Source organism: Grampus griseus (assembly GCF_964374135.1).
Source record: "Grampus griseus genome assembly, chromosome: X".
NCBI lineage: Eukaryota > Metazoa > Chordata > Mammalia > Artiodactyla > Delphinidae > Grampus > Grampus griseus.
The window spans coordinates 45,918,430-45,944,668 of NC_138999.1; the positions used below are offsets into that span (position 1 = coordinate 45,918,430).

At 40.7% G+C, this 26,239-nt stretch overlaps 1 protein-coding gene across 5 annotated transcripts in view; it reads right to left on the bottom strand.

Moving 5' to 3' along the window:
* HUWE1 (HECT, UBA and WWE domain containing E3 ubiquitin protein ligase 1) overlaps positions 1 to 26,239 on the bottom strand; it is a 143,321-nt gene that overhangs the window by 31,696 nt on the left and 85,386 nt on the right. For 4 of the 5 annotated variants that reach the window (XM_082680900.1, XM_082680902.1, XM_082680903.1 and 1 more), the window contains 19 exons: positions 24,034 to 24,225; positions 21,253 to 21,469; positions 20,539 to 20,661; positions 19,532 to 19,769; positions 18,907 to 19,137; positions 17,502 to 17,624; positions 16,945 to 17,040; positions 16,107 to 16,376; positions 14,729 to 14,881; positions 13,104 to 13,231; positions 12,797 to 12,878; positions 11,937 to 12,113; positions 11,308 to 11,467; positions 10,679 to 11,037; positions 7,624 to 7,819; positions 6,035 to 6,202; positions 4,684 to 4,829; positions 4,204 to 4,270; positions 1,705 to 1,919 (listed from right to left, as the gene is read on the bottom strand). In XM_082680900.1, the coding sequence (XP_082537026.1) occupies positions 1,705 to 1,919; positions 4,204 to 4,270; positions 4,684 to 4,829; positions 6,035 to 6,202; positions 7,624 to 7,819; positions 10,679 to 11,037; positions 11,308 to 11,467; positions 11,937 to 12,113; positions 12,797 to 12,878; positions 13,104 to 13,231; positions 14,729 to 14,881; positions 16,107 to 16,376; positions 16,945 to 17,040; positions 17,502 to 17,624; positions 18,907 to 19,137; positions 19,532 to 19,769; positions 20,539 to 20,661; positions 21,253 to 21,469; positions 24,034 to 24,225 (3,341 nt within the window). The remainder of the gene's footprint in view (positions 1 to 1,704; positions 1,920 to 4,203; positions 4,271 to 4,683; positions 4,830 to 6,034; positions 6,203 to 7,623; positions 7,820 to 10,678; positions 11,038 to 11,307; positions 11,468 to 11,936; positions 12,114 to 12,796; positions 12,879 to 13,103; positions 13,232 to 14,728; positions 14,882 to 16,106; positions 16,377 to 16,944; positions 17,041 to 17,501; positions 17,625 to 18,906; positions 19,138 to 19,531; positions 19,770 to 20,538; positions 20,662 to 21,252; positions 21,470 to 24,033; positions 24,226 to 26,239) is intronic. The other variant, XM_082680901.1, reaches the window with a different exon arrangement.

Here is a 26,239-nt window from a genome sequence, read left to right on the forward strand (position 1 = left end):
CAATAAAGACAGGGAAATTTTAACCACAATGCAATACCAGTATGAACCTACTAGAATGGTTAAAATGAAAAACAGGAATACCAAGTATTGGCAAGGAGATGAAATAATCCAAACACCCATATGCTGTGCTGGTGATAATATAAATTGACACAACTGCTCTGGAAAATTTGTTATCAGTTGCTAAAGCTGAACAGACCAGCAACTCCACTCCTAGGCACATAGCACCCAACAGAAATATATGAACTCACGTATGAACGTGTGTTGAGTGTGTGTGTATAAATACACACACAGACACGAACTTATGTATGTACCAAGACATTTGTATGAGAGTGACTGTAGCAGCACTACTTTTAATACTTCCAAAAGGAAAACTAGCCAACTGTCAATAAGCACTAGAATGGATAAGACTGTGTTACATTCACACAATGGAATGCTATACAGCAATGAAAATAAACTAAAACTACACACAAAGATGTAGTTGCAAACATGTTAAGCAAAAGAAGCCAGACACAGAACATACTGTAAGATTCCACTTATATAAAGCACAAACCCAATTCACGAACACAAGATAATGGTGACCTTATGGAAGTTCAAAGGGGAAGGGGAGATGTGCAAAGGTGTGAGTGGGATTAGTTTTTGTGGAGTTTCTAATGTTGAATTTAGTGGTAGTCATCCAAGAAAAATTAACTGGTGAATCACTTAGGAGTTGTGTATTTTTGTATGCATTTTAAAAGCTTGCATTAAGATAAAAATAGCTTAAAAAATGGCAGCTGCTGTCATAGATTCTTTGTCTGCAACATTATTGCCCCTGTTCCATTCTCACACCCTTTACTGCTTACTAACCATAAAATAACTATGTGACCTCCAAAACAAGGTCTCCTTTATGAAAAAAACCTCCTTGGGTACCCCTTTTACATATATGGGAACATGATATGGTTTCTTAAAGTGTCCTTTCACTTGAAAAATCCAACCTGAAGATAATTCTGTATCAGGACATATAAAATATGACTTCATTCTTTCCCATGCTCTACTGATGAACATTTAGGCTTTTCTTATATTCTATTTATTACCAATACTATTACCACATCAGGTGTCTTTGCACAGGTGTGAGTACATCTGGAAGATAAGCTCCAATACTGTGTACTTCATTTATTCTCCTGTCTCCTAGATACCTTTACCTAGGTGATCCACAGATACCTCTCAAATTCTATATTTTCTCTTCAAACCATTTCCTCCTCTAACAAAAGGAATAAAAAAAAACCAAAACAAGAAACATCTCTCGAGTCCTTGATTTCACCTTTATCCTCCAAATCCCATCTCGTCCATTTCTACTGTTAAAACATCTCTTCAACTCATTCATTTCCCCCACCAACTTCATCAAGGTCCTGTATTACCTAGACTACTATATCAGCGTCCTGACTGGTCTCTCTGACTCCAACCTTGCCTTTTGCAGTCTCTAATAAGGCAGACCAAGTGATTTTCTACAAAACAAATTAACAAACTACATCAACTCACTCCCTGCAAATGAGCCTGATGGCTCCACATCATGGAAAAAAAGGCCTAGCTCTTTAATGTGTCTTAAGAGGCCTCTGCCTCTCTCATCACTGGGTTAGCATGCACGGGCTCCTAGCAAAACATCCAACACATAGCAGGTATCCAAATGATTAACAGTATAAAATATTAAGCAGAAATTAGAAATCTTACCTCTTTGATCAGCTCAGACTGGCCCACAGTATAGCTGTAGTTGGCAATCAGGGTAGCAATACCAACATAGGATCTCACCAACTCTGCCAGAAGCCGAAGAATAGTGGAGGTGGGCATTAACGGTTTGCTGCCCTTGCCTTTCTGCTTGCCTTCCTCAGACGCCCGGTCCCCTTCTTTATCTTTCTTCCCATCCCGAGACTCCTCCGGAGTTGAAGCTGTTGAGAAAGAGCCAAACACTGGTTCAATTCCACACTGGAATATTGGCAAAATCAAGTCTTAGGTGGAAAGGATACTTCAGGCCACTAGTACAAATTGAATGCCCTCCTCCTACTGCAGTGGAAAGACAGATAGCTAATATGACACAGGTCTCAGATGTGCTCTACGGATATAGTTACAACAGACAGGCTTTACCCAACTGTTCGCACATCTTCCGCCATTTCCCTCCTCTTATACATTTTATGTTCCAGAAATACTGTACTAATGGTAGTTCTCCAAACATGCCTTGTATACACTTTTTACCTCTTCTTCCCACATGTCTGTGTGGCACACATTTACTTAATCTAGCTAAGCTCAAAAGATGATCTCCTCTATAAATGCTTTCCTGCTTCATCCAGGCATACTGACATGCTATCATTATCACGTGCCCACTATATCTTATCCCAGCACGCCTCCATTCCAGCAGTTATCTTGTACTAAAAGCATTGCATGTCACCCTCACTAGACAAAATTCTTTAAGTGCAGGGAATGAGTCTGATTCATTTTGGTGTCTACTATAGTCTGCCACATAGTGGGCAATGATGCTTCCCTTGAATGATACTGCCATCACCCACACTATACACTACATATGAGCAGTAAGTCCACCAAAATGAGTTAACCAATATTTTACCAATTATTAGCCTTTTAAGCTTATCCTCCAGGGACTAAACTGGCATTAAGTACACCTCAACTTAGATTTCAAAGATCCTTCCTGTCAAGGAGGAGCTCTTGAAAGGTCTCATTAGAATTGCTTCCACATGACATTTCTCTAATTCTTGGCAAGTAGCCAATGGGCTCTGTTGAAACTGCTAGAAAGTAAGAATCCACCATATAAATCTTGTAGCCAGAATAGTGTCACTGGCACCAAAGTTCTATAAGCTAGCATGGACGCTACCAAAAGAAATATACGGAGAGGTTTAAAGAGTAGAACTAAAGGATGTTACCACAGCAACCACTACTGGGTTAGTTAAGTTACAGTTCCATTAACTTTATTTATTCTATATTCCCCATGTTGTACAATATATCCTTGTAGCTTATTTTATAACTAATAGTTTGTACTTCTTAATCCTCTACCCCCTATACCATCCCTCCCCAATTCCTTCTCCCCACTGGTAACCACTAGTTTGTTCTCTGTATCTGTTGAGTCTGCCTCTTTTGTTATATTTACTAGTTTTTTAAAGATACACACATATATTTAAAAATTTATTTATTTTTTGGCTGCGTTGGGTCTTCATTGCTGCACGCGGGTTTTCTCTAGTTACGGCGAGTGGCGTCTTCTCTTTGTTGTGGTGCATAGGCTTCTCATTGCGGTGGCTTCTCTTGTTGTGGAGCACGGGCTCTAGGCACGCAGGCTCAGTAGTTGCGGCGCGCAGGCTTTAGTAGTTGTGATGTGCAAGCTCAGTAGTTGCGGCTCGTGGGCTCTAGAGTGCAAGCTCAGTAGTTGTGGTACATGGGCTTAGTTGCTCTGCGACATGTGGGATCTTCCTGGACCAGGGATCGAACCCATGTCCCCCGCATTGGCAGGAGGATTCTTAACCACTGCGCCACCAGCAAAGTCCTACTAGTTTATTTTTTTAGATTCCATGTATAAGTGATACCATACAGTATTTGTCTTTCTCTGTCTGACTTATTTCACTTAGCATAATGCCCTCGAAGCCCATCCATGTTGCTGCAAATTTCATTCTTTTTAATGGCAAGTTCCATTAACTTTGGCATATAATGAGGAGTGGGTGCAGGGCCAGGATGCCATATACTATGAAATGGAATAGATCCCAATAAGAAAACGTAGGCACACGTGAAATGTTGATATAGAAAGCTGGCTTTTGGGCCCAGGGTCTTTGATTTACTTGGCTCTGGGTCATTAATGGACACTCTTTAACATCACTGTTGTGCCTATAGCACCAGCTCTCACTGGGGCAATCAAATGGCAGTCTTCTGAAGACCCTAAAGAAAGCATTGTAATTTCTAGAGCTGGTGGCAATGGGGCCTACAGTCCTGAGCTGCTAGCTCTAAGGAGATCTGCATGTATTCCTGAATTCCTGAAGAATATAAAGACTTAATCTGGTCTCAGATAACTGGGATGGACCTTTTGTTTACAGAACGCTGTGCTCACCCCCGAGAAAGTTCACTTACGCAAGTAAACGTGACAATTATGCCTGTATTCCCCTATTGTCTGCCCAGGACACTCCGTTTCTTCAAGCTGTCTTCTCAAGAAATAAGAACAAGAGAAAAGCAAACCATTACCTTCTCCTTGGGCTGTCCCAGATGTGGAAGTCTCAGTGGAGGCACCATCTGCAGCAAAGACCTGACTCTATGGAGGAAGAAAACTCCTGAGCCATTATTAATTTCAAAGAGAGTTGTCCCCAAATGGCAGGACTCCTTTTCAGGGTACTGGCTGTAAATGTTATAGACTCTCTTTATCTTTTAACCACCTTTTCCTTCTGTATACTATAATCCGTGGGAAGCCATCATTATAAACAGCGACTGGAAGCTTGAGGGGAAAGGGAACGGGGGAAGATGAGAATGAAAAATGAATTAAAGAAACATTTCTAATCCAAGGAGAAAAAAGAAAATCCCAGGGACAACCCGATCTTCATTTTGAGGCAACAGATAATTTATAGATACATCAAAATTAGTACCTTTGAAATATCCCTGGCATAACCCTATATCCTGTAGTAGGTACTGAAAAGGGAGAAGGCAGATAGAAGGCTGGAGCTGACTTACATTAATGGAAAATCCTGGCTGTGTGTCAAAGTCACTGCTCTGACGGGTAAGTGACCGGTACTGCTGGTATACATCATCACCCATGTCTTGCAGGAGCTGGCCAACCTCTTGAGTCATACCCCCAGGTTTAGGATCAGATTTGTCTGCTAGAAAAATAAAAACAAAACTCTTTAGACTGTGCAATGTTAATGACCATCTGGTAGCCTGGTCAATTTTGCTCCAAGTTGCTACAAGTGTTTACAAGGTAATTTGCTAGGCTTTGATTTAAGAATGAGAAATGTAGAGAGAGCATGGTTGAAAGCCTCATTCTGTAACTAGTTTTGTGACCACAGGCAATTTACTCTCCTCACTGTCCTTAGCTGTCACTACTAAGCTTAAGTGAACATACCTGACATTTTGCCTAGTACAGTGAGAGGTCAATAAATGGTTGCTATATATAGCTAAATTATTATTATTATTATTTTGGGGGGAAGGAGGGTTTAGGAGGTGGGGTAAAGCAAGGAGCTCTATAAGGATTAGAGTAATGTATGGATGAAAAGCACTAAAGTAAAGACTCAGATTTTCTTGACTTGTTAAATGCACTATTCATCAACTTTTGGCAATTCTGTGGGACCTATCAAATAAGTATGTCCTGAATAAAATCCAGAAGGATCTGACTGGAATGGAACTTGAGTTCCAGGCAATTCATTCATGACTTTCCCAATACTTAAAAGCAGCACCTTAACTAAGGACAAAAGATAGGGATGGTGGTCTCAGAGGTCAGGAAGCCTAGCCACACCTTCTAATATTGTTCCCAGATCTTTGGGCAACAACTATGTTTTGTTTCTGAGAGTGAAAACATTGGAGACTTCTTGGTATTTTATTTTCAACCTGCTCAACCTGCTTATTATCTCTTTTTTTTTTTTTTTTTTGCGGTATGCGGGCCTCTCACTGTTGTGGCCTCTCCCGTTGCGGAGCACAGGCTCCGGACGCGCAGGCCCAGCGGCCATGGCCCACGGGCCCAGTCGCTCCGCGGCACGTGGGATCCTCCCGGACCGGGGCACGAACCCGTGTCCCCTGCATCGGCAGGCGGACTCTCAACCACTGCGCCACCAGGGAAGCCCTCTCCTTTTTAATCTTTGTTCATTCTTTCCTCTGTATGGGATGTACTCTCATACAAAAGATTCTGGCAATCTCCTTATCCTTATCATTCATACTGTATGACTATTAACTTCTTCAGAGAAGTGACTATGTGTCTTATTCATCTTGATTCCCAGAGAGTGGGCAAATACTTGAGTACTCACTAAGCCATGAGTTAGCTGAAGTGACCTAAACAAAGTGCCCAGCCTCCTCAGGTGGGCTAGTTACATACCTTCCTCTGGAGCATGGTATGCAGCCAAGGCATTTAGCATGTCATAGATCACTTCCTTGATAGTATCAGGAATGACAGGCAGAGGTGAGGGCTTCAAAGGGGTTGTCTTCACCAGCTGTACAGCATTAGGGCCTTTAATTCTAAGATTCTCAAATTCATCATCTGAAGCTAAGCCAAAGTGAGACAGGGAAAAATTAGTTAATAATGAACGGGTACCTACATTTGGTTACTGATAAAGACTCAGAAGCGGGGGGGCCACTTCCAAACAATGTTCAAGTAGTCTACTAGAAAATCTGGCTTTTACCTTCCCTAAATCCCACAGGATTTCATACAGCAATATCAAATAGTAAAAAAAAAGAGTATAGGCTTTGGAGTTGGGGACACTTGGTTTTGAAATCCAGTTCTGTTATAGGATCATGGCCAAATTATTTCAACAAACCTCAATTTTCTCATTCTTGAAAATTTGAGGATTAAAGGAGACCATACATGAGAAATGCCCAGCACAGAGCCAGGGTGGGGCTGCCAAAATAAGTAGTCCCTTTTCCAACTTTTTTTTTTTTTTTTTTGCGGTACGCGGGCCTCTCACTGTTGTGGCCTCTTCCATTGCAGAGCACAGGCTCCTGACACGCAGGCTCAGTGGCCATGGCTCACGGGCCCAGCCACTCCGCGGCATGTGGGATCTTCCCGGACCGGGGCACGAACCCGTGTCCCCTGCATCGGCAGGAGGACTCTCAACCACTGCGCCACCAGGGAAGCCCCCTTTCCCAACTTTTAATTTAAAAAACAAACCAACCAACAAACAGAAAAAACCCCAAAGCCCCACAACCCCACAGAAAAGTTGAAAGGTTAGTACAAAAAAATCCATATACTTTTCATCTAGAATCACCATTTGTCCACCCCTAAATATGTCTACCTGCATCTAAGATCAAGGATATTTTTCTACATAGCCAGAATACCATAATACCCAAGAAATTTAACACAGATACAATTATATTATCTAATATATAGTAACTGTTCTAACTTCTCCAAATCTCCTTTATCTAGATTCAGCATCCCATCAAGGTTGGTGGTTTTCTCTCATCTCCTTTTATCTAGGAGATCCTTGCATTTTTCCCTTTCACGACATTAATATTTTGGAAGAGTCTAGGTCAGTTTTTTTATGGAATGTCTCACAATTTGTACTTATCTAATTGTTTCCTCATAATTATAAGTCAAACATTTTTGGCAAGAATACACTGTGATTCTTCCTACTGTATCACATAAGTCACATGTCCATTTGTCCCTCAATTATCACTCTATCTGTAAACCATTCACTGTTTACATTCACTGTTGTCACATCAAGCTAAGTTATTTGAAGGCAAGGACTAGACTGAATGAGTCCTTGGAATCTCTGGCAGGAATTACCACAGGGCAAGGACCAGAGAAGCTACTGAACTACCCCTGAATTGACCCACTTGATCAACCAGCCAATGTCCCAATGCTTGCCTAAGGAGGTTTTCCAAGTTATAGGCTTCCTCACAGAAAATTTTTGGAGTTATACTAAGCCACAGACCTCAATGTCTCAAAGGCTAAGAGAAGGGTAAACTTACCAGTTCCTGAGCCTCGAGGGGCTGGAAGGGCAATGCGGATACAGCAGTTGGCCACTTCTGTGAAAATGTCTGGATTGCGGCATGCGGCTGGCCCAAGGACACGAAGGATGTAGTTGATCTCCCGAGAGCCGAGGCTGCCAGATACAACACCAGAGGTAGTGCTACCAGCTCCACTTGTAGCTGCTGAGCGAACAACCTAGTAAAGAAAGGGAGAACACTGCTGATTAAAGACCACTTTCTAAAACACAACTGCATTCAAGGAAGAGCTACCAAGGATTAAAATACCAACCAAGTTCTGCCTCAAGACAGTGGATGACAGCCTTTGATCTTTGGGAGAAAGATACACTTGGTCTTTCAAGTCCTATTCCTTCCCAATTCAAAAAATGTGGCTTACAAGAAAAGTTACAGCATTCAGCATACCCCCAAAATTATCAACTATTAGACTAGATGATACGTGACCTTTATATAAAATGGGTAACGTATATAGATCATTGATCATCCAGATTATGGCTCCCAAATTTAAGTGCTAGCTCCTAGCCTTCCCAAATGCCATCCCGATTTTAAACCAGAATGGTTCAAACTCTAAAAATATGTAATACTGACATCCACTTAGTATGTAAGAACAAAATTAAATGCTTTCTTTATGTTTCAAAGTCAATAATCAGTCTTGGATAATGACAGCCAGGAGATATCAAACTACTTATGGACTGTTTGCTTTGATACCACAGGGCTTAGACATTGTCATGCTTTTGTTCTCATAAAATGACTTGTTAAATCATGGAAAGTATAGGAAAGTATAAAGAAAATAGTTCCACTGTATTTTCCACGATCTATTGCTTTGTGAATTATGTTCATAAAGGTAAAAATCTTTTGGACTCAATGCTTTTCTTACCAAATTGGTCATGCTCTTCCGTTTAGCCTAACAACTTCTACATCTTGCCTGCCAGGCTGCAATCGTAAAATAACTCCCATTTTTTAAATACAGAAAAGTGTAATTCCACTATGTGCCATCGTTTATTCAGTCCTCTGCTGGACATTAGATCTCTAGTCTTGATATTACAAGTAATTCTACAGTGAACATTCTTGTATATGTACTTGGCATACTTGACTTTAGTTATCAGATAAATTCTTAGCCACAGAATTTCTAGGTCAAAGGATATCTTAAACTGACAGTACCAAATTGCCCTCCAATGTGGTTGCACCAATTTCCACTCCTACCAAAAGTAAGAGTATGCCTGGTTCTTCACACCCGTACCTGCAATGGACATTATCAAGCATTTACATTTTGCTACTTGATACGTTAAACCTGCCACTGATCTTCCTTTGTTTCCCACACCCCCAAATAAAATTGCCTTTAAGCTTACAAAGTTTTCTGTCATCCAAAAAGAACCTATATTTTTTCATAGCATTTTAAAAAGTTGTATAAGCTTTAAACATTTTAAGTATGTTTGTTTTTAAGTCAGAATCCTGTCTGTATATAGTTGTTTCTTCTCTGTTGGGCTGTCTCCTGACCCTGAATCAGTGTACATGTTGTCTTTAACAGCCTTCTTTTGGTTTTGCTCATGTCAGGTGAAATCAAACAGGCTGGCTAAAGAAGAACTGTCTGAAGAATGTGAGATATATACTCATATACGCATAGAAGTATGAAGCGGCACCACCTTTCTGGCAAGCAAGCTAAAAAACAATATATACCTTTTGATCCAATTTCTAAGCATTTATAAGAAAAACGACCTTAAATGTGACAAAGCTATGCACAAAAATACAAATAGCAACACTATATATCAACTTGGGAAACAATGTTCCAAGAGAGGAAATTGAAAGTGAAGTCAGTAGCATTCACCTGATGATTGCTGAGAAAGAAGTAGGAAAGAGTTTGTAAAAGTACTGTGGAGAAAAAGCCTTATTGGTGAGATGTTAGCCCCCAATCCCTCTGCTGATGTCTTAAAGTTGATGACATAAAGGTTTTTATTTTTCTAACTGCTTTGTTATTTCTTCTACTGCTTTATATGTTTCCTAAAATAAACAAATAGACCTCAGTTTTCTCATGTGCACAATGCATATTTGTAAAGAGCTTATCACAGTCATAAACATTCCAAAAATTTTACTACGGCTGACCCTTGAACAACATGGGGGTTGGGGTACCGACCCTCCATGCTGTCGAAAATCCACGAATAACTTACAGTGGCCCTCCACATCTGAGGTTCTTTATCTGTGGATTCAACCCACTGTGGATTGTGGTAGTACTATAGTGTTTACTATTGGAAAAAAAATCTACATATAAGTGGAACTGTGCAATTCAAACCTGTGTTATTCAAGAGTCAACTGTACTTTTACAACCCCAAAACACAACGTTTGGAAAACAGGCTCTTGGGTGAAGTACTCCTATAAGAGAATGACCTTTAAAACATGAACTTGGTAGAGGGTATCCTAGTTCCTTATTAACAAGTTTTGGAGGACACGGGGAGTGGGAAGGGTAAGCTGGGATGAAGTGAGAGAGTGGCATGGACATATATACACTACCAAATGTAAAATAGGTAGCTAGTGGGAAGCAACCACATTGCACAGGGAGATCAGCTCAGTGCTTTGTGACCACCTAGAGGGGTGGGATAGGGAGGGTGGGAGGGAGGGAGAGGCAAGAGGGAAGCGATATGGGGATATATGTATAGCTGATTCACTTTGTTATAAAGCAGAAACTAACACACCATTGTAAAGCAATTATACTCCAATAAAGATGTTAAAAAAAAAGTTTTGGTTCAAGAAACCTATATTGCTAGAGAGGACTTTCTAGATAAGAGCTATCACTATAGTAAATTTAAGGGTAAAAAATGTATTTTCTAGTACCTTTTAAATGTCACTCAATGGGATAATGAGTGACCTACCATACCTAAGCAAGCACCTGAGCACACAGTTGGGAAATTTTGCTGGGCAGAGCATATCATCTGTAACACCTAGCTATATATACTTGATGAAGAATCGGAAGTCTATCTGCTCTGAGAGCAAGGAGAACAAGGTATTATGTAAAGCTAAACCAGCATCGGACACCAGAAAAACTCACCTTTTCCATGGTATGGCGGAGGGTGCAGGGGTCCTCAATAATGTGTCTTAAGAGAAGGGTGACCAGGGGAGTAAACCCATTGAAGCCTGAACTCTGGGTCAAATTCAAGATCATGCGGGTACTCTTCAGCTCTGCAAACATCATGGCATATTTGTGGTCTCGGGTGAGCCTCAGGCAGAGGCGAAGGGTGGCATGCAAAGTGTCTGGGTCCACAGGGACCCCTAGCATGCTCACACAGGCCCGGATTAAAACAGTCACCATATCCTCTGTCAGGCCCTGGATCAGGATCTCCCCAATTTTTGTTTCTTCCAGGCTTGTCTCCTTTTCAGTATTTGTACTGTCTAGGGCCAAGGGGGTATCTATAAATGGGAAAGTAAGTGTTCAGACAGTTAACTTGACATTTCCTCCCATCCTCTCCCTCTTAAGGTCCTATTAAGAGAAACAGACCAAATACCAATTCAAAGACCAGATGAAAAGGCACATAAAGAGGACTGTGTATCTTTAAGTCACCAAGCAATCTGATGGATAAGAAATCACTCATGATGAAATCTGGCCAGAATTTAAGCCATAAAGGCACACTAGCTTTGTGTAAGACACTCCTTGAAAGATTCACAACTAAAAGTACATACCATTGGCTTTATTTTCTTTACGTTTGATATCCATTTCTTTGCTTTCTTCCAATGTCTTCTCTAGTTCTTGCCCATTGCTGTTTTTAGAATTTTTATTCAGCCGTGGTACCCTCAGGAGTGTCAGCATCACCGGGCGCCGGTTCCCTGTTTCCTCATTAACCTAGGAATTCAAGCAAAAACATCTCTACTGAAAAAAGAATTGTAAGGGGGGTGGGAGAGCTGGAACTCTGTAGCAAAATGCTGTAACAGGAAGGAACCTTGGCAATTTATCCCACCCCTATCATTTACAGAGAGAAAGCCTGAAGGTCCTCAGAAGAAAAGTGGCATACACAAGACCCTACAGCAAATTATAAACTTTCCAATAGAGCAGACTCCATCCCCAACCACTCCCTAATCCTTGACTGAACACTTAAAATCATTTCCGGGTGGGACAGTATCAAATTGCCACAGACTCATGGCCTAACACATGGCTGTAAGAAGACTCAGTTCTCTGAAAACTATACCCCATTTAGGAGTGGTAATACTGTTCTTATAACAGGACTGCTGGTTCAGGAAGAAGCAAACGGAAAGGCATACTCAGCACCTTCCCCTCTTTTCAACCAAGTTTATGGCATTGAGTGAGCATGTACCTGCACCATTGTAGTGAACTGGACAGTGTATCTTCTTCGGCCTGCTGTGAAACGCACACTTGTCTCTCCAGATTTCCAGGCGGAATCAATAGTGCTATTGTTGCTTGCACTGTAACTACACCAACGTCCAGAGCGGTCATCAAACCAGCGCCAGTTGTTGTTGTTGGACTGTAGGTACTAAATACAAGAACACAAAGTTTCATTGTACTTCCTTACAAGGTTGATTGTTAGAAGAAATAGTAATTTCATCAGTGTTCATTGCTAAAGCGAACCCAAGAAAAAGAAATATATTGGACATTTTAAATGTTTTGCAAACCAAGAGAGAAGTTTTTATATACCTTAACCCTCGCATTCCTAAGCCTCTCCATAGGCACAAAACACTCTATAAATACCCTTATCCTGTGATGCTCTGCTTTCCTTTTGTTTCCAACTATTTTCCACAAAAGGTAAACATTTTAGATGTACTGGAGCAAAACTTCTGTTTCTGGGAAGGTACTAAGATGATGTGGCGTATATAATTTGCGTATAAGGAGCACTTGCTTTTGGAGGAATCCTTGCACACTCAGTCCTTCACATAAAAGAAGAGCCACTCCTCCTCTGGAGACAGAACACTTCTTTAACATTTACTTCCAGGGTAAGTTCTTAGACCCTTTAGCCAGCAGCTCCATTAAAAAAAAAAAAAAATTCTAACTCCCAATTCAAAAGAAAACTCTAGCTATCAAGATCCCTCAAGAGATTTATGCCTTGATCAGAGAGCTTTACATTTTTTTTTTTTTACCACTATCCCATATTCTCTTCTGGTCTATTCTTGCCTCAAGAAACTGAGCTGTTCTGCTCACCACATACACCATATTACGTACCTTAGTCATTTGGGCTCTCCTTTTTGAGGAGATGGCTGTCTTTTCATAGAAATCAATCAGAAGCAACACTGGGGTGATCCACCTAAAACAGGAGAAATGATTTACTCTGGGCAAGCCAGAAACCTGCACAACATGGGAAAATTTATCTTGATTTCATCAGGTACCTCACAATTTTCAAACCACAAAAGGTATCCAAGATTTGGCCCGTACATGACCCAGAAAACTCCCTGATTCAAGCCCTAAGCTTGAGGGCCCAAATCCCCAGGGCAATAGAAATGAAAACAAGAGAGATTACAGGGTCACTCACTTTGGGGTCTGGACTTCCTTTTGTTCCTTGGCGGCCTGTAGGCAGGGCTGAACCACTTCCAAGAGTTTGATTAGGACATTAAGGATGCCACTAGATTCAACCACCCAAGCACAAGGTAGCTTCAACTCCTGATTGATTAATCAAAGGAAAAAAAATAAAACAAATACCAGCTTCTACTCAGTATCAAGGATTAGCATGGTATAGAACATAAGAGCGAACGCTAATAGAATTGGTTGAATTCAAATTCCATTTCCACCACTTACCAGCTATGTGGTCCGAGATTAGTTACTTAAATTCTCTAGGCCTTGGTTTCCTCAAGGGTCAAAGGGAATAATTTCTATCTCCAAGGTAATTGTGATACACTGTGCCAAAACAGTGGCTGGTACATTAGTATGTGCTTAATATGGAAACTGTTACTAGCATCATTAATATCATTAAGAACTGTTACCTACACTAGTTGAAAAGCTTCTGATTTACAGAGAACCTTTATAACCTTCCAAGGAAGATGGAATAATTAAACACAGCAACATACTTAATGGTTCCCCTTACAAGGGCTACATAAAGTGTTACTGATGTAACAGGAAATCACTGGAAGTAATTTAAATGGCTGACAATAGGTAGTTATTTAAACTAGGGGACATCAAAAAAATGGAATATATACATGACGTGGGAGAATATTTGTAACATAATACTGAGAGAAAAGAATACAAAACTTTCTAAATACTCTGATCCCAACTGTTTAAATGTACAGAAAAAAAGACTAGAAGAAAAATATTAGGCTGTCATTTGTGAGTTTATAAAAAAGGGGGGCTCATGAGTGATTTCTTTATATTGTAATGTTTTGGGGGACCCCCAGCATTCAGTCCTTTGCAACATTTCCCACAAGTATCTATTCACAAGTGCTATATAATAAGAATCACCACTTTTATCACAAAGGAAAGCCCTGAGACTGTAGACACACAGACTGACACATATATTGGACTTAACTCCTGAGTTGCTATAAGGGTTTACTCCATTAAATCCAGGTTTTACCATTAAACATGATAAGCTAAGAATGAAGAATCACTTGTTCAAGGTTAGGTGCCTCCTAATTCCTATGATGGCTGGAACAAGAACATGTCCTGGCCAAGCCATGCTTTACCTCAAATAATCTGCTGACTGACCAGGTAGGAAAGAAGAGTCAGATTCTATCTGAAACCTATTACCAAATTTCCACATCCTACCCCATTCTTTTTGGCTGCTTGTTTTCCTCAGAGAAGCCAAAAATATTCCACAACTTAACTGCTAATAGTCATTCTAAGTACTGTCTTATAATTACACCCCATCCCCCAATCCTCTAAGACCCAATTCAATTAACATTTGTTCTGAGAAGCCCTCCTCTCATTATCCAGAAGTGATGCATACTGCCCCCCCCCGAACTCAGATAAAACTGTTTATGCCATTCACGTGGCATAGAATGCTGTATTTTGTACTTAATTGTGTACGTTAAAGTCTATTAGAAGCTGTAGGCTATGAAATGCAGACATGTCCTACATTTCTCTCTACCTTCTTCAATGTCTCAAATGGTAAGTGTTTGATGATTCTTTGATGAATGAATCACAAGGACCAAAAGGTCTAAATCTTACCTCAAAAAGCAGTGTTAAAAGCAAGATTCTAGTAGCCAAATTGGAGGCCTGGGGCAGGGTGGCCATCTGACTGATCCACTCTGACACTGTTTTTGTGTCACTCGTTGTCAGGGGAAGAGCGGCTTTGATCAATACATCAGCAGCTTCCCACACCTAGGAAAGCAGAAAAGTGGCCAAGTCAAGAACTGTAGATTGAGTATGATGAGGTATGTCAAAACATTCTCAACCTTGTAAAATACTCCCTCCACCTCTAATACATTCACTGAAGGAGGGGGGTAAATATGAACATATTTACTATAGGGTGTCTGTATCAAAAGATGTATGCTACTAAAGGAGCGCCTCTAAAAAATTATTTTCTTAGGCTAGATTACAAGAAGTCTAAATTAGAAGTTAAAGAAAATGAATATTTTTAAAAATTTTCTGGTGCATATATAGTCAATCCCACAAAGGTTCTACCAACTTAAAATCTTTCACTACACCCGCCCCAGAATTATCATTAAAAACAGAAAACAAAAATCCCAGTTAGAAACATTGGTCTTGCTTTAGTATGCATGTTAAAAATTTCTTGTAATGAATTTTATGTAATTGCTCTTGTCTATTAAGGTTTTAGTTTGCTTAAAATCACTTCTATAAGCTCTTAATATAGATTAAAGATAACTAAACATTGGTCATATCTTGTGGGGGGAAGAAAAAAGGTTTATTCAGTTTGCCTTTTACTCTTGTGATGTTTCCATACACTAAAGCTATGTTTACATACAATACTTACTTTCTTCCTCTGTCTCTAAACTTAAAAAAATATATAAAACAAGATTCCAATGATTTAAATACATAAATCATAAAAAATAGTAAAGGAAATAAAACCAAAATGCTAACTGGCTATGTGGGAATTTAGGGTAATTTATTTCTTATTCTACTTCAACAACTAGCATACATTAATTTCATAATGAGGAAAAACACTGCTTAAAAAAAGACAATAGGTCACAACTACTCATTAGGATGGGGACTCATCTGTCAAAATGGTTGTTGCATAGGAGGAGAGGGAAAAACATTTATTTAGGCCAGAGGGCCTAACTTGGCTCAAGAGTGAGAGACATTTTTGACATTTTAGATGAATCTAAGAAGAGATACCTAGAAAAAGAGAGCTTTGTTTTTTTCTTTCAAAGATATTTTGTGTGTGAAGCAGTTAATTCATGTTTTGCAGGAAAACACTCAAGAAAGAGCTAGATTACTAGATCTACAGAATTCAAAGAAAGAATACATCCATATCAGATAAAATGCAAAGATACTGATTAAAAAAATAAAAAAAGAAACCAGGTTTTGATAGATGGCAGGAAAACCATTTTACATACTCCCCTCTTCTGGCCCCTGGAGAACTTACCTGATTGACTACTTGCTTCAGAATCATGTCTCGATAGTCTGCTCCATTACGTTTGATTGCAGTCATGATCAGATCACACACCCGGTACACTGTGTCTGGGAGCTCATCAAGAAGGTGAAAGCAGCCTGGCAACATGGTATCTGTGAAAGTGTGGAGTTCATCTTGCTCCAATGGATCAGCATCCTGGAACTTCTCTAGACATTTAGCCTCTTCCTCTTCCTGCTTTTCCCGAGCTTTCCGTTCCTCCTCCTCCTTCCGGCAAGCAACTTCCTGGAGGCAGGGAAGGAAGAAAGTGAGAAGACTCTAAAAATGTATCTGCCCTACCATATGAATATTCTCTACCTTCTCCTCAAGCAGGTGATACATTCGTTAGAGTGTGGCAATGAGTATGAGGGCAGCCACACAGGCTAAGGCAAGACAGGCGAAGGACACCTCCAATCCTCAAAGCACTGGCAACTTATGTGCATCATCCTACATCACCCCCCACAAATAGCATTGGTAGACATTGTGCTGCATTCTCTGCAGGTATGGTAAACTGAAGTAATTATTACCTAGATTCCTAGGTAATAAAGACAGCCAAGTTTGGCCTAATGGGTACTACCAAGGACATTTTGGGCCTCTTATTTGACAATAAATATTAATGCTTCATCTGTTTCACTTAAAGCTTCAGGTCAATGTAATGTAGATTACTGATGGCAAGGTTGGGATGAATGAGTATTCACACATGTCTTTGTTTACACTTTAATTCGACCAATTACTCTGCAGTAGTAGCAGAAAGTTCATAGAAATACTAAGATTAATGTGTCAGACCCTCTTGGAAGCCCCGTTTCCTAGTTACCTCAGGTGACTCTGCCCTTTGATCCATTGGGATATCCTGTCCCAGAGACATGGCAATTGCTCTCATCATCTGGTCCTCTTCAGACATACTCAGATCCTAAAGAGCAACAACAGAAATTCCAGCAACTACACACACTCCAAGGAACTACACACACAACTCATAAGGAACCAGACATCCTGTGTTCAAGCTTTAGAGAGGAAGAGAAGGGGCTCTGAATGCTGCTCTCTAGAGTCAAACTCAATTAGCCTTACCTGGTCACTTATGAGAACGAGAGGGAAAAATCACAACAAAATTAAATATAGGAAAGGAGCTTCAATGTGACCACCTATTTGGCATCTCACAAAAGAGAGCCTTCCTATTACTTTCTGATTATGCATAATTTAAGAGTTCCTCTGCAAAGTCCAGTAATTTGCATGACTAGGAGACAGAAAGCTTCTGCTCCTTATATTCTAGAGCTATTAGAGTTAGCATACAAAGAAAATTTCGGCACGGAGAAGTAAAGCACATCAGCAGCCAAACCAATGCCATGAAAGATTAGAGCCCCTGAGCCAACTCACCCGAACAACTCCTCCCATGATCGGAGGAGGGTGGGTTAGAAGGTACTCTGTGGCCTGCTCCATGGTGCTGGTGTTCAACAGGGCCTCCATGGCATGTTCTCTTGTGAAGCCCATGTCCATGAGCTACAAAAAGAAGGCAGGATCTCAGAACCATGGTAAAAGAGAAATCCAAATGCATTTTAAAAAGAGGAATCCTTTTAAGATGTAAACAAGTTTTCCTAACTTCGTATGAACTGAGAACATTTATAAGGTAAGGCAGTTAGATAACATGAATGATCCTTTCTGCCTGGTGCCTCCATACTATTTACATAGAGCTACACATTGAGGCAAGGAGCCAAGGTGATTCTCAGTTCCATCCTTTAAGAAAATTCACCTAGATGGTTATTATCATTAGGAAGATTATTCTAATTCAAAGACTGAGACTCACACACAGAAGCAAAACTGGGTCCCACTTTTCTTAAAGACAAACTGGCAACAGAACAAGAGCCTGAAAAACTGACCCAGGAAATCTACAACTAGGAAATAATCATGAGATGCATAGAAAAATTTGTAGAAAAAGAAACTATACATCACAGCTTTACAACATCAAATAATAAGAAAATCAACATATCCAGCAGTAAAAGAATGATTAAGAAGTAAAAAAGACCCATTTTCTTAACGACAGCAGTATAAGCCTACATACTGTATGATGTTACTATGTAAAAATTAGGCATAGAACTAAGTGATGAAAAAAAGGACATGACTATTCTGTGTGGTGATATTAAGAATGCCTTTAAAACGTATTTGCTATATTTCTAACTTTTCTTTAAGTGAGCACTTTTAACTATTATAATAAAAAAAGTTGCATGTACATATAGAAGACATGTTTGAACAGGACTCTAGATATAAAGAGAACACATATACATACACACAAATTGCAAGAGGAGTATGCTAAATGCTGTTTGAGACTGAAATGTGAGGATCTAAGTGCACCCCCCCCACACTTCTAGCCTCCAATATTTTAAAATTTAAAAATGAAAACAAAAGTTTTGTAGGTGACTAAGGTTTCCGAAAGCTCTTGATGGAAAATAAATTTGGGCCACAATATCCCTTCTCTTTATAGATTAATGAGAAAGTAGCTGAGGACAGTTTGCCTCCAAAGAACATGGCAACCACAGCCTACTGAGAATATGTAAAAGACTTCCAATACTAAACAATATGCTTGGGAGGACACAAATCTTTTACCTATTAGGAGTATTGAAACTATTCTCCAGCTTTCTCAAGAGAAAAAAATAAAGAGTAAAAGAGGGAACAAATTTAAACCTATCCCCTAACAGGACCAGGCATTAAGAAACTTAGAAACCCCACAAGCAGTATACTCTCCGGGGCAAAGTCTTGATCCTGGAGTGTGAGGCCAGAACCCCACCTGTTGTAGTTGTTGCTGGTTGACTTGAGGTTCCCGGCGGGAGCCACCTTCCTCTTGTCCTGTATCCTCTTCTCCTCGAGACCCCTCCTTCTCCTTGCTCAGTCTCTCTCGAATGACAGGTTCTCCTCGGAGGATGTGGCACAGGATGGCCAGCATGGACTCAGCCATTCGCCCACCATACACCTTCAAGGGTTTCCGGTTCCACAGGTTCTTGATGCAAGTAAAGGCTGCCTGTAAGTCATTTGAAAGGCTGTGTAAAGATCATTTTGTCTCAATTCAAAACCCCAAGAAGAATAAGTCAAAGACTTATGAGACAGTCCTTCCACAGTCAGTGCCAACAACAAAATCCTAGGCAGTACTGAGGTTGGGGGGGCCCAAGGAAGTACAGAGAAGGGGCATTTAACCCAACCTGGAAGTACCAATCTGAAGTTTACAGTTCAAATGTTTACACCACAGAAAATTATCAAGTGGTCTCTATCCCATTCTGCAAGGCAGCCCTATCTGGGAGTAGGAGCCAGTGGTTCTCTACCGAATCGAGTTATTTCACTAAGGAGGACAAAACAGAGTGGGAGCTACCCAGTTGGCATGAGAAATTGCTCTTGGTTTTAGAATGCTAACTACTCACTTTCTGAGTTACCACAAGGAAGCGGAGGGCACTGAATTGTGGAAAGTTCTGAACACCTCCAGGCAATTTGGCAGGCAGTGAATGTGGAGATTCAAGCACCGTGGTGGGATTCACCATCTTTTCCACCAGCATTAGCCAGGCATCTAGGAATTCTCCTGTGCCATCAGGTAAGTCTGAATGTTCTAATCCCTCTGCAACAGGAACTTTGCCTCCCATGGACAGAGCCCAATTGAATGTTCTAAATTCAAATAAGAGAAAGTATAGAGATAGAATATTAGTATTTTAGATTGGGGATGGGGAGAGAAAGGGACACATTCGAAAGCTTCCCAGTCCCTCCTCTTGGAGCTATTGCTTCCAGTCTGTCCAACATTTATTAGCTTTACCGCCCCCCCCCGCTTTTTTTTACTTTAAGTATAGCTGGTTTACAATGTTGTGTTAGTTTCTGGTATACAGCAATTCAGTTATATATATATATAAAAACTTCTTTTTCCTTATAGGTAATTACAAGATGTTGAATACAGAGCTTTACCTTTTATTTGGGTTTTTATTCCAGCTTTATTGATATATTATTGACATATATTTGTTATACACATATATGGCAAAATTACTACCACTTCTAGCTTTACTTTTAAAGCCAAAACAAACAAAAACCCCAAAGTGAAACTTAGCTTAGAATCTTCTGATCAAAAGAAGCAGAAAAATGATCATATTCAGAGAAACAGCAGCAAAGGACAAGTCTATTAGAAAAATATGTACCAGACATTACAAGCCAAATGAAGAAAAACAGAGACCCTTACAAACATTCCTAGGACAGGCTGAATCACACCCTCCAGGAAGATGGAGATACATACAGTTAGTTCCTGAAACGTGAAAGGGTATACCCAATGGCTGTCTCTATGTATCTCACTGTCACAGGATAGGTGGCTTAGAAAGTTGTGGGCTGCTAAGGCACACAGAAAAGACCAAACTCCAAACAATGCTTCTCTGTAAAGCAACATGATCCTTACTCAAAAAGAGCATTGTGGCCTCCAGAGCAGAGAAATTTCTGCAGCATGAGGTGGTAGGGATACTTCCTCTCATCAAACAGCATTGGGGATGTAAAACCAACTGAACAGATGAAGAATGTCAGCCTGGAAGAGGGAAAAAGCAAAAAGTTAACCTTCTCTGAGGCAGACACAGAAGCGATGGGAAATTCAAGTAGAAGTCAAAAGTAAAATTTAATATTGCACTGGGTGACTAGTTTGGATATTAAAATTTCTAAGGCAGGGCTTCCCTGGTGGCGCAGTGGTTGAGAGTCCGCCTGCCGATGCAGGGGACACGGGTTCGTGCCCTGGTCCGGGAAGATCCCACATGCCGCGGAGTGGCTGGGCCCGTGAGCCATGGCCGCTGAGCCTGCGCGTCCGCTCCGCAACAGGAGAGGCCACAACAGAGAGAGGCCCGCGTACCGCAAAAAAAAAAAAAAAAAATTTCTAAGGCAAAAAAGGGTGACAGTTCCCACCTACTAGTAAATACGAGGTTATTGGAATGCAGTTTGATTACAAATGCTTTTAAAATTTCTATATCTTAGACTAGGCAGAACCAAAACAAGTAGCTTAAACAGTATTTGGGGTACACATTTAAGAGTAAAACAAGGGACCTCCAAGTCCTCTAATTCAGTGGCTCACTCTACATTCAAGTGGAGAAGGAACCAATTAGATTCTGCATCTCAAGCGGAACCTCACCTGAAGCGTGGAGTAGGTGTATATGGTGGAGGCTGCCAAGATAAGCCCTTTGTGAGGAGCTTAGTGAGAGCTGAGGCCGTTGATCGAGCAGCGGGTGTTGGTGCTGTGGTGGTGCTGGCAGCATGATGGCTCCTTCTCTGGCGGACAGGAGACCCCACACAAAGTTTAACAAGGAGTCCAAATAGCTCAGCCAGTGCTCTGCCTAATCTAGAGGAAGCTGGAACCCAAAAGTCAGAATAAGGCTGTATAGTACTTTCAGAATGGTTTCATTATAACAGACACATTACTGTTAATACATTTTAATGACTGACTACTCCCTCCCACTCAAACATTCTATGGAACACCTGGACTTGTCTCTACATATGATATCTGAAAAGGAAGCTCCACAGGGAATAAATGCCTCTTTTGAAGGCAGGAGACAGAGAAGTATGTTGGCATTCAATATATAATAAATATGAAAGACAAACAAGATAAGCACTCACACTGTTAGGAGATATAAACTGAAACTACCTTTGTAGAAAGCAATACACAATATGAACTTATTAAGTAAATGATATATCTATGTATTGAATTATGGAGTCACTTAAAATGCCTACAGAGAACTTTAAAAATGGCAAAAATGCTAACAACTTAGACCAGAAAAGAACATCTGTAATATACTAGTAACGTCTCATCACAACATTAAATGTATGGTCCCCAAAGGAAAAAAGATTGTTAGGAAAAGCATAAAAACTTAAAAAGCGGTCTTCTTATAAAAATCTTGTAAGGTGTTAGGTAGATTACAAGTATTTCAAATTTTCATCTTTGTAGGATGCTTTTTGGTATATACTGCTGAACCAAAAAAGCAGAATCCTGGGGCTTCCCTGGTGGCGCAGTGGTTGAGAGTCCGCCTGCCGATGCAGGGGACATGGGTTCGTGCCCTGGTCCGGGAAGATCCCACATGCCGCGGAGAGGCTGGGCCCGTGAGCCATGGCCGCTGAGCCTGCGTGTCCGGAGCCTGTGCTCCGCAACGGGAGAGGCCACAACAGTGAGAGGCCCGCGTAACGAAAAAAAGAAAAAAGAAAAAAAAAAAAAGCAGAATCCAAATATAAACATGTAAAGGAGATGTACAGAAAAAGGGAAAGAAAATATATCTAAACACATTATATTTGGGCAATTTCCTTGCTTTCCTTAAAACATTTCTCTGTACTTTTTCTATAGTGAATATTTATTACTCTTAAAATCACAAATGAAAACGCTGTCACAGAATGCCTGAAATAAACATTATTTCATCACGATTCAGGTCTGAATCAAAGCACATCTCTTAATTATATACATGTATATATGAACCCACTGTAAACAAATAGGCTCTACTTGAACTGGTGCCACATATCGTACCCCAAAAACTCAGTAAGCTCTGAGATATACAGCATAAGAAGAAAGGAACAGGTCTCTTCTTTTTCCCAATCCACCCAAATTAGGATCTCCCAATCCTAATGAGGGATCAGGCTACAGATACTCGCACTGCCTGGCTGGAGGTTGGGTGGGCCTAGACTCTGAAAGCCTAATGCATGTACACATTAAGTTTGTACTTTTCCACCACCGTTTTCAGGTGAACAGACAGCAAAGTGGCTCAAAGGTAGTCAGCAAGGATAAAAGAGAAAAACAAAAGGCCAGTAACCACAGAGAAACAGACATCAAAAGCATGGGCTGGGCCCACACAGAAACCCCAGAATGTGCCAAGGTCACAGAGGTCTAACAAAGAAAGGGGAGATAAACATTAGCATCTTCTTGGATGGTCAGTTTTCCTTCAATTTGGGGAAAGTGGCAGTAGACTTTCAAATTAAAACAAAGGAGCAGAATTAAACAAGTTAAAACAGAACATAAAATTCAAGGGGGTTTAAAGTAACAAATGGAAACACCAAAGGCCAAGTTTTGCTTGCTTTTGGGCAGAGCCCCCAATTCCCAGGAGTTGTCTACATTTTTCCTTCACATTAAGGTGTCAGAAAGTGGCAAATGTACAAAATTGGTAGAGGTACAGAACATAGAAAATAGGCTCCCCACTGATTTTACATTAAGGGGCAAAAGATGGCAAAGACAGATCAGTGCACATCTTTATTCACTGTTTTGGTTGCACCACACAGCACGCGGAATCCTAGTTCCCTGACCAGGGATTGAACCTGCACCCCCCACAGTGGAAGTGCAGAGTCTCAACCACTGGACCGCCAGGGAAGTCCCCAGTGCACATCTTTAATGTGGTCTTGCATCATATTACTGTAGTCTCCACAGAGCTGGCAAAGTAACTACTACAACACAGATCAACTATGTCACTTGCCAGCTACATCTGAGGGACAGAGAAAGGAAAAGGAGACTGAGTGCAGTAGCCAGACAGGTAACAGGAAAGCAGGAGGGCTTAATATTAATACCACAAAAGCCAAGAAAGGAGTATTTTGAGAAGGAGGTGACAGGTCAACCATCATGCTGCGGAAAAGTGAGAAGTGGACTGAAAAGTATCCAATGGACTTAGCAACAAGGAGGTTACAGATACCTTGGTGAGACATTTCAGGGAAACGGTAGGAGCAGAGGTTATTTGCAGTAGTAGAAGAGTGAGCAGGAAGAAAAGGAGGGGTAGACTTGGCTTTCAGAAAGCGATTCTCTCATCTCTGTATCCCTAACAGTTAGTACAGAGCCTGTCACATGGCAGACACCTGAAAATGAGCCACCAAGTTTAAAACTTCCTTAAAGGAAACAATACAGCCATACCAGGCTCTAAAAGGGAGCAGAAGGAAGAGAATCACTCACCTGACAATAACGGCTTGATTTGCTTGATTCTGGCAGCCATGGCAGGTGTAATTTTAGATTTGCCCTTAGAGTCTGAAGCAGTAGGTTCATCTGTCTCCATAGGAGCCAGCGTGTCACCATCAAGCCCAATGCCTTCCAACAAGCCCTGGGTAGAAGCATCCATACTTCCAGTGGTTCCATCCTGTTCCCCATCTGTAGACATAAGAGGGGAGCAATAAGACCATGTTGAGCCAGCACTCACCTGGTTTCTTGTTCTGAAGAGTCCAAAGAAAGAGCTATCTATAGTGCTTGTTACTCTTTAAGTGTCCACAACTTCCTAAATCTGAAAAGAAAAAACCACAAAACTGTACTTCTTTCCCTGGAGTCCTTCTAAGTAGCTAACACTGACATCTTCCAATGAGAGCATGTTAAAAGTCTTAACTTTCAAGGACTACCTTGGAAGACTGTAGGCACACTGCATGACCCAGAAACTTCACATAAACTACAGTGTGTGTGGTGACCCCATGCACTCAAGGCGCACACCCTGCTAGAATTTTAGAGCTCGTTAATAAACTCAATTTGGACATCACAGATTACCACTGGAGAAATATATTTCCTAGAATTTAAGATTTTTGTATATGAATGTGAGATGAGTCTTTTCTGGGGGGGGGCGTGTGCTCTTGACCTAAGAATCAGCATTAGGCAAACTATAAAACACATCAAATTTTCTGTGTAATATTCTGGAAAAACTATGTGGAAATGAAGACACCTTTGTTAAATGTGTGAAAGAAACTGCTGGGAAAAAATGTATCTAAATTGTTATGCAAGGCAATTCTTTGACTGCGAGTCTAATTTCGTTCTTGGTTTTTAGTAAATTATTTTATTCTTTCCTTGACTTAAAGTTGGTATATTTAAGACTCTGACAAAATTTGTGATTCTAACATTTGGTTTCATCCATTTTCGTGTATATTTTATTAATTCTGTCCCCTTCCTCCACAATACAATAATTAGCTGTCATATAAATCCTTATTTGTTGTTTCAAAACTTATGTCTGCTTTTTTTATTAGTTCCTTATCATTTTCTCTATCTTTAGCAATCTCAATACAATTTTTAAGCATACCTTTTTTCTAACATCTTTATTGGAGTATAATTGCTTTACAATGGTGTGTAAGTTTCTGCTTTATAACAAAGTGAATCAGTTATACATATACATATGTTCCCATATCTCTTCCCTCTTGTGTCTCCCTCCCTCCCACCCTCCCTATCCCACGCCTCTAGGTGGTCACAAACCACCAAGCTGATCTCCCTGTGCTATGCGGCTGCTTCCCACTAGCTATCTATTTGGTAGTGCGTATATGTCAATGCCGCTCTCTCAGTTCATCCCAGCTTACCCTTCCCCCTCCCCGTGTCCTCAAGCCCATTCTCTATGTCAATGTCTTTATTCCTGTCCTGTCCCTAGGTTCTTCAAGACCATTTTTTTTTAGATTCTATATATATGTGTTAGCATACGGTATTTGTTTTGCTCTTTCTGACTTACTTCACTCTGTATGACAGTCTCTAGGTCCATCCACCTCACTACAAATAACTCAGTTTCATTTCTTTTCATGGCTGAGTAATATTCCATTGTATATATGTGCCACATCTTCTTTATCCATTCATCTGTCGATGGACACTTAGGTTGCTTCCATGTCCTGGCTATTGTAAATAGAGCTGCAATGAACACTGTGGTACGTGACTCTTTTTGAATTATGGTTTTCTCAAGGTATATGCCCAGTAGTAGGATTGCTGGGTCATATGGTAGTTCTATTTTTAGTTTTTTAAGGAACCTCCATACTGTTCTCTATAGTGGCTGTATCAGTTTACATTCCCACCAACATTGCAAGAGGGTTCCCTTTTCTCCACACCCTCTCCAGCATTTATTGTTTGTAGTATTTTTTTTTTTTTTTTGTGGTACGCGGGCCTCTCACTGTTGTGGCCTCTCCCATTGCGGAGCACAGGCTCAAGACGCACAGGCTCAGCGGCCATGGCTCACGGGCCCAGCCACTCCGCGGCATGTGGGATCTTCCCGGACCGGGGCACGAACCCACGTCCCCTGCATCGGCAGGCGGACTCTCAACCACTGCACTACCAGGGAAGCCCTGTTTGTAGATTTTCTGATGATGGCCATTCTGACTGGTATGAGGTGATATCTCATTGTAATTTTGATTTGCATTTCTCTAATGATTAA